Below are 18,686 nucleotides of genomic sequence, written 5' to 3' on the forward strand. Positions count from 1 at the left end.
AATACTATCATAGGCACACTTAAAATCGATAAAAAGCAGATGAATTGGGATACAAAATTCCTTCATTTTTTCTACAATTTGTCGTAAAATAAAAATCTGGTTAATTATAGATTTTCCGGTGCGAAACCCTGTTTGATAGTTCCCCAATAAGTTCTCTACGTAAGGACGAAGCCTGTAGTATAAGATATTGGACAACGTTTTGTATACTGTATTTAATAAAGTAATGCCTCTAAAATTTGTACATACTAATTGATCTCCACTTTTATGTAGTGAGCATATAATTCCTATGAGCCAGTCTATTGGGATTATTTCAGTATTCCATACTAAGTTGAAAATGTGCTCCAGATATTGATTTAGTCCTCTTCCACAATTCTTTAACAATTCAGCTGCTAACTTATCTGATCCACATGCTTTATTATTAAGTTTGTTTAATGCTGTCTCAATTTCTTCCATTGTTATTGGTTCTATTTCATCATTTACTACATTCAAAGCAGATTGGTTTGTTACTGTGATTGTGCTTACTTGGTCGACACTGCCCCTGTTTAATAAACAGTCGAAATGTCAGCGCTCAAGAATATCATTGTTGTTACTAATCAGAGATCCATCCTCATGCCTGCATAAGGTTAATCTTGGTTTGAACTGTTTCCTAGCCGTGTTAATGCCTTTGTAGAAATTTCTGGTATCTTTCTGGTCTCGTAAAAGTTCTAATTTCTCTAATTCAGCATTCATCCATTCTTTCTTTTTCCTCTTATGAATCACATCTACCTATGATGTGTCAAAACTACTTCCCACCTGACAGATGATGTCTCTAGTATGTTACCATGGCAACCATTCAAATCAACCAATCACAAGAAACCCGTAACCATAGTAACGGGACGGTGTTGCCGTGTCTTCATTTACAAGTAGCACGTGCATAAAATGCCCGGGCCCACACCTTTGGAGTAACGTTTAGGGCGTTTGGCCGCGAAACCAGGTGGCCCGGGTTTGATTCCCGGTCGGGGCAAGTTTCCTGGTTGAGGTTTTTCCAGAGTTTTCCCTCAACCCAATATGAGCAAATGCTGGGTAACTTTCGGTGCTGGATCCCGGACTCATTTCACTGGCATTATCACCATCTCATTCAGACGCTAAATAACCTAAGATGTTGATAAAGCGTCGTAAAATAACCTACTAAAATAAAAAAATAATAATAAAATGCCCGGGATGACTTTGAGTTGGCTGGTTAGCGCGTGTGTTGTGTGAATTAAAAATATTGTTTAGTTTTAATATTGTTTTAATGTAGGTCTATCGATACATTGTGTTAAAATTACATTACACGTACAGTGTTATCTTCGTTGTCATTGATGGAGTGTGTGTGACTAGTGTGTGTTTTCTAGTTTCTGCGAGAGTTTCTAAACAGGTGACTTGTTGGAAGGAAGGAAAGGCAGGCGGACAACAAAAAAAAATATATTGTACAAGGTGCCCCGTTAATTTGTAAGCGCGAGAGATGGTGTGTAACGTAAGAGAGTATTCTGAGAGGGAAAAGGATAATGACGGGCCTCTTTTACCTTTGGCGCAAATCGTATTTTTTTAAATAATGAGAACTGCTGCTTGTGTTAAAATTAATAATAGCGCTATTATCGATGTTGGAAAAGGAAAAGGCAGTGTAGATGAAGATGACGCATAGTTCTCAAAACTTGAAACTCCGGGGAAAAGGGAAAAGTGAATAAAAGTGTAACAAATATAAATGTTTTCCAGCAAGATGCTTTTCTAACAATATTACTTGTACGAATACTGGCGCTTATAAAAGCATCGACATCGTATTAAATTTAAATTTCTTTTACAATTAACAATTCTTTCAACGCTTTTCTACTGCTACTACTACTACTACTACTGCTGCTGCTAATAATAATAATAATAATAATAATAATAATAATAATAATAATAATAATATTAGTATACTAATAAAATAATAATGTACACTAATTTTTAATGCACAGTTCAACAAATTGGTTAGCAATGTATACGTTCATGTCAGCTGTTCGTTACTGCACTCTATCGGAAGCGCGCTCGCTTATACGTAAGATGAACATTAAACCATTGCTCCCCCTTCTCTGCAAGTTGTCAAGTCACCGTAATTTACTAAAAGAATAGGGTTATTTATATTATAATAATTAATTTATATAAAATACAGATTATCTATAAATAACACAGCATTATTGTTGGAAAAAATATATATATGTAATTTATATTACAATAAATCTAAATTATTAGAATATATATTACAAAGGTTGGATAAAAAGTAATGGCAACAGTTCGATATTTCTGACATGGCTTTATTCACAGGGGTACAACATTTACGTACCTTCTACATAGTCGCCCAAATGTTTGGAAGTCGTCGTACACCATCAGCGCGTCCATCTTTGTTGATGTTCCGTATTGACCGCCCTATAGCACGGATAAGTTCATCTCTGCTATTGTACCGGGTCCCTCGCAGTGGTTCTTTCACTTTGGCGAAGAGATCGTAATCGCATTGACTCATATCGGGTGAGTATGGTGGATGTTCCAGAATCTCCCATTGCCAGCGGGGCAAGAGATCCTTGACAGCAGCAGCGGTGTCACTCCTTGCATTGTCATGAAGAATGATGGGGTTCTGTACCACCAAGTGTCATAGTTTTCTCCTGAGGGCTGGACGAAGGTGGTGCTGCAGGAACCTGCAGTATTAGTCCGCGTTTGCCGTCTGCCTTCGAGGTACAGCGTGGTGCAGTATTACCCCATCAATGTCATACGCCACAATGAACATCACCTTCATAGCACTTTGTGTAGGGCGCACTTTCTTCGGACGAGAAGAACCTGGATGCTTCCATTCATTTGATTGATGTTTCAAGTTTGGTTGGTTCGTATGAGCGAGCCCAGGTTTCGTCCATAGAGACGATTCGTCCAAGAAAGTCGTCATCTTTCCTTCGGTACCGGTCCAACAAGGCCTATGCGACTGCATAGCGGTGCCATTGTTAAACCTCGGAAATTTCATGGGGTATCCAACGCGCTGCAATTTTGCGGTAACCCAGAATGTCGTGCAGAATGTGGAACACAGTTTTGTAACATAATCCGACTTCCGCTGCTAACTCACGCGCAGTCCATCGGCGATCAGCATCCAACAGGGAAGCAAGGAGTTGAGCTGCGTTGTCCTCCACGCGGGGTCGTCCTGTACGGAGGTTGTCCTGAACGGTATCCCTGCCTTCCCGGAACGCTTTAACCCATCGTGCCACTGTGCGATATGGCAAAGCTGCATCGCCACATGCTTCACGTAGTCCCTGAAAATATTCTTGTGCACTACGACCTCGTGCCACTTCAATATTGATGCAGGAACGTTGCTCTAGTTTTGTAAACGTGGTCTTAGGGCGCTCGCACTATCCCTAAGAAAGTCAACGTTCTACACACTGCAGTAGATTGACAGAGTACTGTCACCGCTCTCTCTCTCTCTCTATATATATATATATATATATATATATATATATATATATATATATACTAATATAAAAAAATAATTAATGGTACGCAACTATTATTGTTACTAATATTAAACCTTTACATATAAATAATAGTAACAGTATAACTACAGATCTCATTTTTTTTACTTATTATATTTATATGTAAAGGTTTAATATTACTAACAATAATAGTTCCGTGCCATTAATTATTTTATATTACCGGTAGTATATATATATATAAGGTCCTATTTTAAATAACCAATTATTGGTAAATAGATTTAACATAAATATATTTTATATAAGTAATATATATTCTAATAATTTAGTTTTATATTAATATATTTATTATTTCAGAAACATTCTTCTTCATTTCATTCTTCTGAGCATTCTTCCATAGAATGTTTATCTCCCACCATTGATATTGGATGCTTAGTAATTTTGGTCACACCATAGACACGTTAGAACGATTCCTGGAACCGCAGCTTCAGCAAGATGTTGTATTCCAACAAGACGGCGAAGCTCCTCGTTTTGCGCACATTATCTGTGACTACCTATCAGAACCTATCCAGGGAGATGGATGGGTAAGGATTCAACTCGACTGTGGGCTTCCCGTTCACAGGACTTCAACCCTTCAGAATTTTTATTGCATGAGGCTTCAACGAGTCCAAGGTCTACACTAGGGAAGTCAATGGTCTATCTGGTATACGTGATCGTTCCAGGACTGCAGCAAATCTTATTACAATTGACATTTTAGATCTACATTTCGTTCCATTAATGAACGATGGGGTTAGTGTCTTAACATGAATGGAGGTCATGCAGAAGTAAACCTGAATGGGTGTAGAAATTCAAATAAATTCATTTTTCCTCGACTAAAATAGTACATATTTAATCACCACCGCTCTAAGATACTTTCACAATAAGTTAACGTCTTTTACATACGCAGAGGAATATCTTGTTTTCCATGAGAGTATTAAGGCGGAAATGCTTGCACATAAAATTTATTTCCTCAATACAACGTAAAACAGTGCAGTACAAAATTTATTCAATTTAATAAGAAACTTTAAAGTTTATAAGGGTGAATAGTAATTAAAATTAAAGGTGTAACTTCTGGGTCTCGCAGTTTTCAATATTTTTACTTAAAACAATTTTATGTCATTCATGATTTCTAATACACAGAAAGAGAGAAAACTCTTAACACTTAAAGAAAACAAACTTGACTGCCTTAGAATTGTAGTTTCTGCAAATTATATTAATATTTCAGGTTGTCGTTTTTACTAATAAGCTTAAATAAAGATGATGCAATAAAATTAAACTTAACATATCTTGAAATATTTAATTTCATTACTCACTTATACATAGTAACAGTTATCTTATGCACAGGTATCATTTCTGATACAACAATATCTACAAAAAAGCACACCTACATCTTCTCTCATGTAATTCATGACTGCGTTGTTACCTTATAAAACAGGACAGAAACGAAAGGAACTGACTCTCACAAGTGGAAACTCTGTATTCACCTTGAATGTGTCGCACAGAAATTAAAACTCCTGAAAATTTTAAAGACCGTTGAGCCCTAGATTCTCTGCTGCTATCATTTAGTACACAATGTTTTACAACATTCATTTTAGTACATAAATCATATTTACCCAGGAATTACTTTTATGCTGACACGATAACTTTGTGGACACAAAACACAACGCATGAATGCATCTATTTCTATTATACTAACAGCTGCATGTCTTAGACTTTCCTAGTGAAGATCTAAGAGCAATATCATCTCTTCTGTTATTCATATTTGGAACAACGTCTCTACAGTTCACAGTAGCCTATATAAAACTTGGATAACTATTAGTTTCTCAGCAAACGTTCAGAGATCTGGATATGATAAAACCTAAAGGAACAGAACAGCAGAAAGATGTCAGTGTCGACATGGAAACTGAAATTTCACTGACAGAAGGCAAAAAAATCCCTCAGTATATAGCTGCAGTTATAGGTAAGTATTTTTGTACACAGGCAGGTATATGTAATTACATTTTATTCCATACTTAATTTCTAAACATATAGAATTAATTTTCGTCCAGCTTACAGAACACATGCAGGTTATTACTTTCAAGATTTTATTTCAGATATTTCATCATTTAAATTATAACTCCTAACTCCAATCTCAACTGGGAAACACATTAAATACAGTGTGTTCCAAATTCATGTATACACTCTTTGAAACACAATTTTTCAGCAAAGAAATGAGATATAAATACGATCTTTGTGGTTTATGATTCAGAAGGCAGTGGAAAACACGGAAACATATTCATCTGTTTATAAACAAACATGGCGGTGCAATTATCGTTCGATGAATGTAAATGGATACTGACATGTTATTGGAAAGTGGAGAATGTTGAGGTTCAATGACGTTGGACGGTTGAATTTAAAACACAACCATTAACAAGATTAACTATCACAAAAATCTGGGTCAATTTTGAAGTCGACGGAACAGTGCAAGATGTGTTGAAAGGGCAGTGCGGGAGGAAGAGAAGTTCCACCGACGAGAGTATTGATGCAATCATGCAGGCTTTTGCATAATCCCCAAATAAGTCGATGAGGCAATGTTCTCGTGAAATTGGTATCAGCAAATCCAGTATTCATCGAATTTTGCGAACTCAAAAATGGAAGCCTTACATTCCGAGACTAGTCCACGCACTAAATGAGGACGACCTAGAGATGGATAGGACGAAGAGGAAGTGCTGTGGAGTTCCCGCCTCGATCTCCGGATTTAATCCGTCCAGACTTCTACCTATGGAGAGCTCTAAAGGACACAGTGTACACCATAAAACCACAAACACTGGAGGAACTGAGAGTTCAGATTAAACATGCCTGTAATGATATCCCATTAGCAACAATCCAGTTGGTGTGTAGCTCTGTTGTACATCGTTGTTGGGAATGTACTGTGGCGGAAGGGGGTCATTTTGAACATGTGCGGGCTTAAGGAATACAAAACCGCAAAAATCTTATTTCTGTCTCATTTCGTTGCTGAGAAATAGTGTTTTAAAATGTGTATACATCAATTTGGGACACTCTGTATACATGTAACAAGGCATTCTCTATTCTTTATTCACTAAAAAGATTGTATCATCACACATATGAATAACAGACGCTAGTACAGACACTCAATCTACCTCACTTCGATTATTGCGACGTTTTGTTCTGTGATCTCAGGATTGATTCCTTCCAGAAACTGCAACGTATTCATAACACATGCGCCCGCTTCATTTGTAATGTTCGATACTGTGATCATACCTCACTTCTTTCGAGAAGTTACCGTGGCTTAGGTTATGTGAGAGGAGAAATCTGCATTCGATTTTTCTCTTATATCGAATTATGCACACTTCATCCCCTTCTTATTTATTCGCCCGTTTTCATATTCTCTCTCGCTATCATAATATTAATAGGCCTTCTAGATCACAACGCGATAACACACTAGAAATTCCACTCCACACATCATCTCTGTATTCCTCGACTTTCACTGTTGCTACCTCTCGTTACTGGAATTTTCTGCCGCCTGAAGTCAAGGACTGCCGAACATTGAATTGAATTCGGGTATATTTGTGTACGGATTGGCAATAATAACTTTTATCTTCGCCATCTATTCAAAGAAGTAAAACTAAAAACGCCACACTTACACCAACAAATTATCGATTAGTAGGGTCAGGTATTTTTGAACGCCAGTGTACCACTCACTGATCTCTAGTTTTAAATACAACCAGAGACAATACATTAATGTCTATAGCTAGTGTTTGAAAAATAATAAAAAAGTAAAATCACCAGAGTTTAGATATGTTTAAATGACACTTTTCTTGTCACCAGCCACGCATGCAAAAATACCAGATCTAGTGACAAAATCACTAAATTAGCAACACTGTTCACTGCATACTGGATACTAACAGAATAATAAAAGTTTTAGAAACACTTTCGTCAACTTCTGAAAATTAAAGCATTCAACGTTCGGATAAGGTGAAGGTACACCTGGGGCGTAGCGTCCATGTATGTAAGTGGGAGCAATGCTTCCCCTTTTATTTTTAGAGGAAAGTTTTTTTTATTTGTATACAGATATGATAATTATTATTTGTTTGTAGTTTACCTATATTTTATTACCGGTACCTCACAATTATACAACTTTTTGACTCGGGACGATTTTGAATACGCGGGTGATGCGAGATGCTACAGTGGCTTCCTAATATATGTACCTGTTTGTCACAATTGGTTGTTGGGGGGAAAAGGGAGACAGAGAGATACAGAAGCATTATGCTTTCTCTTTCTAAGGGTATGTGGCCAGTAGTTCGCTTCCAGATTGTTTTTTTAAGTTTCTTTGCTATACTGACAAAAGCACGTGCTATTGATCGTTGCGCGATACTTACTGCGTAGCATTTCAAAAATTAAGTTAACTATGAAATTACTAGTAGTTATTAGTTACATACAATATACAATATGTATTAACATTGCAACTAGAAAATATATTAGTACTTGTAGATGATGATGATGATGATGATGATGATGATAATAATAATAATAATAATAATAATAATAATAATACTTACTTACAAATGGCTTTCAAGGAACCCGAAGGTTCATTGCCGCCCTCACATAAGCCCGCCAGCGGTCCCTATCCTGTGCTAGATTAATCCAGTCTCTATCATCATACCCCACCTCCCTCAAATCCATTTTAATATTATCCTCCCATCTACGTCTCGGCCTCCCTAAAGGTCTTTTTCCCTCCGGTCCCCCAACTAACACTCTATATGCATTTCTGGATTCGCCCATACGTGCTACATGCCCTGCCCATCTCAAACGTCTGGATTTAATGTTCCTAATTATGTCAGGTGAAGAATACAATGCGTGCAGTTCTGTGTTGTGTAACTTTCTCCATTCTCCTGTAACTTCATCCCGCTTAGCCCCAAATATTTTCCTAAGCACCTTATTCTCAAACACCTTTAACCTATGTTCCTCTCTCAAAGTGAGAGTCCAAGTTTCACAACCATACAGAAGAACCGGTATTATAACTGTTTTATAAATTCTAACTTACAGATTTTTGGACAGCAGACTGGATGATAAGAGCTTCTCAACCGAATAATAACACGCATTTCCCATATTTATTCTGCGTTTAATTTCCTCCCGAGTGTCATTTATATTTGTTACTGTTGCTCCAAGATATTTGAATTTTTCCATCTCTTCGAAGGATAAATCTCCAATTTTTATATTTCAATTTCGTACAATATTCTGGTCACGAGACATAATCATATACTTTGTCTTTTCGGGATTTACTTCCAAACCGATCGCTTTACTTGCTTCAAGTAAAATTTCCGTGTTTTCCCTAATCGTTTGTGTATTTTCTCCTAACATATTCACGTCATCCGCATAGACAAGAAGCTGATGTAACCCGTTCAATTCCAAACCCTGCCTGTTATCCTGAACTTTCCTAATGGCATATTCTAGAGCGAAGTTAAAAAGTAAAGGTGATAGTGCATCTCCCTGCTTTAGCCCGCAGTGAATTGGAAAATCATCAAATAGAAACTGGCCTATACGGACTCTGCTGTATGTTTCACTGAGACACATTTTAATTAATCGAACTAGTTTCTTGGGAATACCAAATTTAATAAGAATATCATATAATACTTCCCTCTTAACCGAGTCATGTGCCTTTTTGAAATCTATGAATAACTCTTGTAATGTACCCTTATACTCCTATTTTTTCTCCATTATCTGTCGAATACAAAAAATTTGATCAATAGTCGATCTATTACGCCGAAAACCGCACTGATGATCCCCAATAATTTCATCTACGTACGGAGTTAATCTTCTCAAAAGAATATTGGACAAAATTTTGTACGACGTCAACAAAAGTGATATTCCTCGAAAGTTACCACAGTTGGTTTTGTCCCACTTTTTAAAAATTTGTACGATTATGGACTCCTTCCATTGTTCTGGTACAATTTCCTTTTCCCAAATAGCAACTACAAGTTTATAAATTTCGCTATATGATGCACTTCCACCCTCTTGTATTAATTCTGCTGGAATTTTATCAATACCTGGAGACTTGTACTTTTTCACATTTTCTATCGCAATTTCGACTTCTGAAAGCGTGGGTTCGGGTATAAATGGCTCAGCAGTTTGTATTTCAATTTCGTCCCGATCATTTCTATTTGGCCTATGTACATTTAGTAGTTGCGCAAAATAGTTTTTCCATCTGTTTAGGATTGATGGAGAGTCTGCAAGCAAGTCACCATTCTCATCCTTGATCACGTTTACCCTTGGCTGATATCCGTTCTTAAATTCCTTTAAACCCTTATATAAATCTCGAATGTTTTTATTCTTACTATTTGTTTCTACCTCATTCAGTTTTTCCTTCAGGTAACCTCTCTTTTTATTCCTAAGTGTACAACTTGCTTCCCGTCTTTCACTGAAATAATTATCTCTCTTCTCCTCAACTGGATCCTGTAAGAATTTCAATTTTGCCTGTTTCCTTCTTTCTACTACCATGCAACAATCTTCATCAAACCACGGTTTCTTTTTCTTAGTTTCATAATAACCTATGCTCTGCTCAGCTGCAATTTTGATACTATCTCTGATATTTTCCCACACGCTATTAACATCTAATTCTTTCTCAACTTCGTCGGAACTTTCTAAAGTGGCAAACCTATTCGAAATTTCGACCTGATAATTTGACTTAGCTTCCTCGTCCTTTAATTTCAAAATATTGAATTTAGTAATATTAACTTGTTGCTCTACTCGCTTGGCTACTGATAATCTTTCTCTTAATTCTCCAATCACCAAATAATGGTCATAAATACAGTTTTCAACCCTGAAAGTTCGAATATCTACTATACTAGTATGTCTCCGTTTATCTATCAAGATGTGATCTATTTGGTTGTGTGTCAATCCATATGGAGAAGTCCAAGTATATTTATGTATATCCTTATGGGGGAATCTTGTACTTTTGACAATTAAATTTTTCGATGTGGCAAAGTTGACTAATCTAACTCCATTGTCACTACTAATTGCGTGTAGGCTCTCTTTTCCGATAGTTGGTCTAAAATATCCTCCCGTCCTACTTTAGCGTTGAAATCCCCCCATAAAATTTTCATGTGATATCTAGGGAACTGATCAAAAGTATGTTCCAATTCCTCATAGAAGCTATCCTTTATATGGTCGTCTTTCTCTCCTGTAGGGGCGTGAGCATTTATAACTATGATGTCGCACCATCTACCCTTAAGTACTAAATATGATAACCTGTCACTGATAAATTCGACCTTTTTTACTGCTGATTTCATTCTTTTATGAACAAAGAATCCTGTTCCTAATTGGTGATTATTGTTTCCTTCCCCATAATACAACAAGTAATCTCCTATTTGTGATATGCCATTCCCATCTAACCTAACCTCTTGTACTCCCACGAAGTCTATTCTATATCTAGCTAGTTCTTTTGCTAATAATAATAATAATAATAATAATAATAATAATAATAATAATAATAATAATAATGTAAGTATAATATTAATAAGCCTAATACATAATCATTAAATTCGATTAACTGGTTTTCGTGATTCTGTCCTCTCATCTATCTACGCCCATAGCGCCAACGTTATTTAAACGATTTTACTAAGTTTTTATGAGTAAACCTGGAATATTTAAACTCCAAAACAATCACATGTCTTAAAATATTGAAATAGAGTCTAAAGAAACATATTAGAAGAGGACATCAATATTAGAATTAATGTTTTTTAAATATTTTCAATTGTAATTAATTATTACATTTAATTATAATATATTGTAACACACTTGCGGGAAGAGCCAGTGCAGAACTCGTGTGACTGGAGCACTTGCTTCCGCTGGCGCTCCAAATTTCATAATCGTTTTCCAATGAAGTTCTTCCCGCACTAGTATTACAGTATTATTATTCACATATTATTGAAAGTCACTGACCTTTCTTTTATCTGGCATTTTCTGTATTCATTCATAGTTTTCTGCCCAAGGTCAGGTCTTTCACCGGAAACACAGAATTCTCCAATCTTACCTATTTTCTGCCTTCCTCTTTGCCTCCGCATATGATCCATAAGTCTATCGTTTGCTCTTGGCATTTCTAGACTAGACGGCAGTTCGGAAGGCGGTCGGCTGCTATATGCGCCGTAGCATTTCTAGTATGTGACGTCACAAGCTTGTACAGTAGAACCAATCGGAATCAGTCTACAGACGCTGCGTGCTCTCACTATCTGTCTCTCTCGACGCAAGCGCTAGCAGACTACCGCCTTCCGAATTGCCGTCGACTCTAGCATATTTAAATTCTTGATCTACGAACGGGTTGAAATTTCGTTGATATTCCCCACAATATATCTCTTGCACAGCTATTGCCGTCATAATCCACATGGTTTTCACTGTTACTCTTTATATTCATTACTAGACTACTTGATTTTCTCGTGTCATTACCTAATCTTAAAAAATGTTTGCAATTTCCTTAGATGGTGTTTCTCTCTTCAATTAATAACTGCGCATTTCACTGAACTTTTGGAACAGAGTTCTAATTTTTTTTGTGATTATGTATTCTGAATAAAATTATTATTGAATCAATTTAAACATTTAAAACTCTGCCAAACTAACTTGTAATGTCCGACAATGTCGCCATGTTGCAGTACATACTGAATCTTAGTTACGCTTGTTAAGGGGAGTGGGTAGTGATGCCTGTGCGATTAAAGAACTTTAGTACAAAATTTAGTTCAATATTTGTAGGCTTTTAGTGTTCAGAATGGAATAAAAATTTCCATGGTTATACAATGAATCATTGTGAATTCTGTAGTATAAAAGATAACTAATTAGTTTCTTATCCAAGTGCAAAAGAAAACCCCTAACTGATAACCTGTTCTCTCACTTTGATAAAAGTACCTCATTCTTCAGGTGCACATTACTTGCTACAATCTTCACTCATATACTTTGTATTTTTTTTAAGTTATCAAGAAATGTGCATGGTAAATTCTAAAGCAAAATTTATTTAAATATTTCATCCTTAGTGAAACAGAAAAAATGTTAAACTTTGATTAACAATTTTTTGCCTTTTTTTTTTTAATGAATATATATTTTTTCCTCATGTTAAGTGTATAGTATTCATAAAGCCTAGGTCTACTTTGTACAACATAGACTATAGAAAACAGTGAAAAAATTCATGTAAATAGATTCAATAGTTTCAGAGAAAAATGCGCTTACTCGTAGGTTTGAAAAGTATCAACTTACGCAAAACTGCATTAAAATATAGCCTATGAATTACATGCGCCGCCAAATTTAAAGACGTGATGTGAAGGGCTTATCTGCAAAGATACCCTCACTATATTTCTTTAAAGAGCAGGTTTATTACTCTTATTTGAAACACAAAATAAAAAATAAGATTTTTAACTCCTAATCACTAAATCCTTAAATGAAAAGTTTCAGCTGATAAGCCCAAAACGATAGAAGTGAAGTTGAGATAATTTTCTTAAGTATCAAAGCTACGATTGGCTTATATCCGAGGCATTCTTTGCCGTTATTGGTAGAAAGTAAGATGATATAACATAAGTGAAATATAGGCATATGACACTGGCAATGCGTCAAAATCAAAATGCTAAGCACGATTCGGAACCAAGCGCCGTTTAAGGCTGCTGGTCATTAATGCTTGTCAAAGTCAACAAGTCGACCATTATGTATATTTTAATTCTCATTTACTCGTCTATATATCACACAATGCTCTTAAAACAAACCTGTCTTTTCAGTGAACCTGGCAGCTTTCAGCAACGGTTGTGTAACCGGATGGACGTCCCCAATGCTGCCTGTCTTGCAGTCGAACGATACTCCGTTAGAAGACGGTCCTGTCTCGAACGAAGCTGGTTCTTGGCTGGGATCTCTCATGTGCCTGGGTTCCATACTAGCCACACCAATTTACTTTTACACCTCGCATCGCTACAGTAGGAAATTCACCGGTTATCTCATCGCTGTTCCGGTTATCGTCGGCTGGATCATGATTATCACCTGCAAATCAATCACTGTCCTCTGCATCGCACGGTTCATCATCGGCATGGGGTCTAGTCTAGTATTTGTGCCTTTGTACATCAGTGAAATAGCCGAGGATAATGTTAGAGGAGCCTTAGGAAGCTATATTATGCTCTTCGCCAATTCAGGAATTCTATTTTCATTCGCCCTTGGATCCCACGTGTCTTATTACACTTTCGCATACATAGTAATATTAGTTCCAATTTTATACTTGTTGGGTTTCATCTGGCTCCCAGAAACACCCACGTACTTCGTGACCAGAGGGAAGTACACAGAAGCCAAGAGAAGTTTAGAATGGTTAAGAGGACGAAATGAACACCTTGTCGATCATGAATTAAACAAGTTAATATCATTTGTTAAGGAAAGAAATACAATGGCGGAAACAGTGTCCTTCAAAGACATGATGATGTCAACAGGAACCCGCAGAGCTTTTATTATCGGAATCGTTCTTGTAGCGAATCTTCAATTCTGTGGCATATTTGCCATCCTCAGCTACACCGTGAATATTTTTCAAGAGGCTGGAAGTGACATGTCGCCAAATAATTCAACTATCTTGATTGGCTTTTTGCAACTAATTGGATCGGGTACCTCAAGTCTATTACTAGACAGAGTAGGTCGAAAAATTCTTCTCCTAGTTTCAAACATATGTATGGTAACCTGTTTAGCAGTATTGGGTTGCTTTTTCTTCTTCAAATACGAAGGACACAATCTCAGTAATTTCGGGTGGCTACCAGTAACTTGTTTATCGGCTTACATAATTGCATTTTCCTTGGGTCTTTCACCCGTAACGTTCGTCATGATATCCGAGATATTTGAGCCACAAGTAAAGGGAAGAGCGATTACTATTATTGTATCTATTATGTGGTCCCTATCCTTCATAATAGGCAAATTCTACACCAATCTCTCCTACGTGTTAGGAGTACACGGTTGCTACTGGCTGTTTTCAGCTTGTATTCTTGGCACAGTATTTGCAATATTTAAAATTCCAGAAACTAAGAACAGGAGTTTTGAATCTATATTACTAGAACTCAGCAAAGGCAATGTTGTTCAGAAACGGACTAATACTAAAATTGAGATGAAAAGTCTTAAGAAATAAAGTCTTGTCTTCAGAAAGAAATGTAAGAAACTGATGGATATCACCGTATCGACTAAAGTAATTATAGACGTCGTCAGATCATTACAGTAAAACAATCTTTCAGTAGGTTGTGAAACTTGATATTCTAACGTTAATATTAGAATTTTTAATACACCACATTAAACGTCAGAATCTTGTGTACCGTTATTAATTTTATTTTTTTTTATTGGGCATTTTATCAATGACTGCATTCATTTTTTATTTTATCATTGTAATACATGTTTTGTAACTTTGAAGTAATTTTCTGTATAGTTCTCGCCTAGCTTAAGCGGCCTGCTTCACAATAATCTTCAAACTTGTGCCTGACCCACAACATAATAAAAATAACCGCTGCATGGTTATTATTCAGTGTTGTCACTTTTTTAATAGAACAATTTAGTAGTTGCCTCTCACAAGCATTTCATCAGCCATTACGTCACATTGGACAGAAGAGATTTGTGGCAATGTAGCATTTAAAATTCCAGAGCCTTTAATATAATGTCACCTGCTAAAATATGAACATTTGCGGCAAGATAAGCTGATCTCTCTATTCGGGTTGAGGCCACTTTCTCCTGACCATAAGCATAAAATTCTATTTTACTTTAAAAGCAGAAAAGAAATGTAAATATGAACAACATTTTAAACCTCATAAAAGACACAAAAACGGAAGTCATTTATGTCATCTTCATTCCATACAAGGTGACTCCGCATGTAAACAAATGCACGTGTCTGAATCCCATCTATTGGCTGCAGGACAAAGAGCCTCTTTATGCCAAGTTAATTAGTACTCAATCTGAAAACAGAACCTTTATATATTTTCGAATACTTAATAGGCAATGTGCTGTTTTTCTAAACACAAAAAGGAAATGCGATATATGAAGCAGTTGAATAACTAATTAATAAGTATGTGAAGAAAGAATTTAATTCATAAGTAGAGTGAAAACAGACTGCTGGAAATGAGCCGTCATAAGATGACACTCACAACATAATCCAAACTTAGGAGAAGGGAACATAGGAACCAATCAGCGGTCGGGCCGCGGAAGGATTTTGCCTTATGTTTGTTAATGTGCGGAGTCACCTTGTATGAAATGAAGATTAGCTGTAAAACTAAAGTCAATGATATAACAATGTAATAAGTGAGAAACATAAACCGACAAAAATAGGTTTAACTTCATTATTTATGTTTTACTTGGCACTTATTTAAGAATGGTTAAATCATTACACAGGCTTGCAATGCATTTTTTTAATTAGCTGTTCTTTATGTATTTTTGTGTGCTGAAGCCAGATATGAATAAAAATGGCACATCACGCACCATTTTTACACAAAGTTATATTTTATGTGTTATATTATTAATATAGCCTACTAGTGATTTTGCTGCATCCATAGGCCAGTGCTGTAATGTCAAATTTTGTACTAACCACTTGATGAGGATCAGAAATATAATCTAGAAGACTGTGTGATGTAGAGAATGAAAGTCCTGAACAGTTTACCAGTTTGAACTCAATGATTTAATAAGAGATTTAGGATTACCCAAGGAAAAAGCTGAGTTCTTACGCTCCACATTAAAATAAATAAATTTGCTGATACCACAGTCTAGTATATACAGTCACGAAGCTCAATACGTAGTAAATATGCATCCATAGATAGTTGCTAACCACTAGGATCGCTAATATCGCCTCATCACAGATAATGCGAAATATTACCGGCACAGTCTATTGTTCCTAGCACTCTCACAACTCAAGTTTCGTGACTGTATATACTAGACTGTGCTGATAACACGAACATTAATTTCTTCATTGGTAGTACAGTAGTAGAGAAGAGGAATTTATGCCCTGCTCTTCATAAGAGGGTGCCTTAGTAGACTGCAGTGATATTCCTGGTTTGATACGGAAGTTTAATGTTCAGTACGAAGTGGATAAATGGAGACTTTTATCGATCCCTCCAAAAGAAGTCTGAAGGCAATAATGAGTGCTTTTGCACAATGGCAACAAGTATGTTTCGTTACCTGTTGATCATACGGTATACCTTAAAGAAACTTGTGAGAATCTTGAACTGGTTATTGCAAAGATAAAATATAAAGATCATAACTGGATGATCTGTGGAGATCTGAGAGAGTTGTGCGTGCTTCTTGGTCAGCAGGCTGGCTGGGTATACTAATAAGTTTCCATATTTCCTCTGTGAATGGGACAACAGAGCAAGAAGCAGTCGTTGAGAACAAAAACACTGACCATAAAGAACATCTCTTGAACCTCACACAAGAGGAAAAGCAACAAACGCAACTTTACCATGAAGAGAAAAAGTCGGTATGAAACATTCGACGAAATGTGACTTGCTAATTGTGACAGTTTAATAGTTTTTGTAAAATATATCTTTAATATTTGCCACAGAACATGTTTCACGTCATCACTTTTTCATATTAAATTCAATACCGCGACATTCATATTGCTAAAAGTGACAATGCACGTTGCGAAAAAAAAATGGTACATGATATAGAAAATCTGAGCTTAGGTTTGGATTCAGCAACCCAAGAAATCACAAATGTAGCATAATTTTTTAGAAAAATTTGTATGACCCTTAATTTTGCAAGCCTGTGTTATTAGTGTTATCTTTCTTGTTCATAAACTATATGTTATTTTTAATAAATTCTGAACTCGATAGCATAACGAGTAAATGTTTACGATTAAAAATACTCAAAGATCATAAAATATAATAGAAAAATAATTATAATTTAGTGTAAATTATTTACAAGTTCGGAAAATGCATTAGTGGTGAAAAAGTGTTGAGAAAAGTTTTATTATTTAAAACGTAGGTGATAAGATCATGCTCATTCGGTTCTCAAATTTATTAAAAACTATTATACCCTCTGTTTTATATGTATTATTATTTTATTCTATTTTTATTTATGTTACTCCAGTATTTTCATTATTTAGCGAAATTTATAAGCTTGTACTTGCAATTTGGGAACAGGAAATTGTACCATAACAATGGAAGGAATCCATAATCGTACCTATTTTTAAAGAAGGGGGACAAGACTAACTGTCTAACTGTATTAACTTTCGAGGAATATCACTTTCGTTGACGTCGTACAAAATTTTCTCGAATGTCCTTTTGAGAAGATTAACTCCATATGTAGATGAAATTATTGGGGACCATCAGTGTGGTTTTAGGCGTAATAGATCGACTATTGATCAGATTTTTTGTATTCGACAGATATTGGAGAAAAAATAGGAGTGTAAGGGTACAGTTGTTCATAGATTTCAAAAAGGCATATGACTCGGTTAAGAGAGAAGTTTTATATAATATTCTTATTGAATTTGGTATTCCCAAGAAACTAGTTCGATTAATTAAATTGTGTCTTAGTGAAACTTACAGCAGAGTCCGTATAGGCCACTTTCTATCTGATGCTTTTCCAATTCACTGCGGGCTAAAGCAAGGAGATGCACTATCACCTTTGCTTTTTAACTTCGCTCTAGAATACGGCATTAGGAACGTTCAGGATAACAGAGAGGGTTTGGAATTGAACGGGTTACATCAGCTTCTTGTCTATGCGGATGACGTGAATATGTTAGAAGAAAATCCACAAACGATTAAGGAAAACACGGAAATTCTACTTGAAGTAAGTAAAGAAATAGGTTTGGAAGTAAATTCCGAAAAGACAAAGTATATGATTATGTCTCGTGACCAGAATACTGTACGAAATGTAACTATAAAAATTGGAGACATCCTTCGAAGAGGTGGAAAAATTCAAATATCTTGGAGCAACAGTAACAAATATAAATGACACTCGGGAGGAAATTAAACGCAGAATAAATATGGGAAATGCCTGCTATTATTCGGTTGAGAAGCTTTTGTCATCCAGTCTGCTGTCAAAAAATCTGAAAGTTAGAATTTATAAAACAATTATACTACCGGTTGTTCTGTATGGTTGTGAAACTTGGACTCTCACTTTGAGAGAGGAACAGAGATTGAGGGTGTTTGAGAATAAGGATCTTAGGAAAATATTTGGGGCTAAAAGGGATGAAGTTACAGGAGAATGGAG

At 35.9% G+C, this 18,686-nt stretch overlaps 1 protein-coding gene across 1 annotated transcript; it reads left to right on the forward strand.

The window, feature by feature from the left end:
* Window positions 1-5,231: 5,231 nt before the first annotated feature.
* Window positions 5,232-17,607, forward strand: LOC138703231 (facilitated trehalose transporter Tret1-2 homolog). The gene is made up of 2 exons (XM_069830942.1): window positions 5,232-5,463; window positions 13,256-17,607. Exons 1-2 carry the CDS (start codon window positions 5,352-5,354, stop codon window positions 14,626-14,628), a joined length of 1,485 nt encoding a protein of 494 aa, XP_069687043.1. The 5' UTR covers window positions 5,232-5,351; the 3' UTR covers window positions 14,629-17,607.
* The last annotated feature ends 1,079 nt before the right edge of the window (window positions 17,608-18,686 follow it).

The sequence above is a fragment of the Periplaneta americana genome, chromosome 7 (assembly GCF_040183065.1).
Source record: "Periplaneta americana isolate PAMFEO1 chromosome 7, P.americana_PAMFEO1_priV1, whole genome shotgun sequence".
Lineage (NCBI taxonomy): Eukaryota > Metazoa > Arthropoda > Insecta > Blattodea > Blattidae > Periplaneta > Periplaneta americana.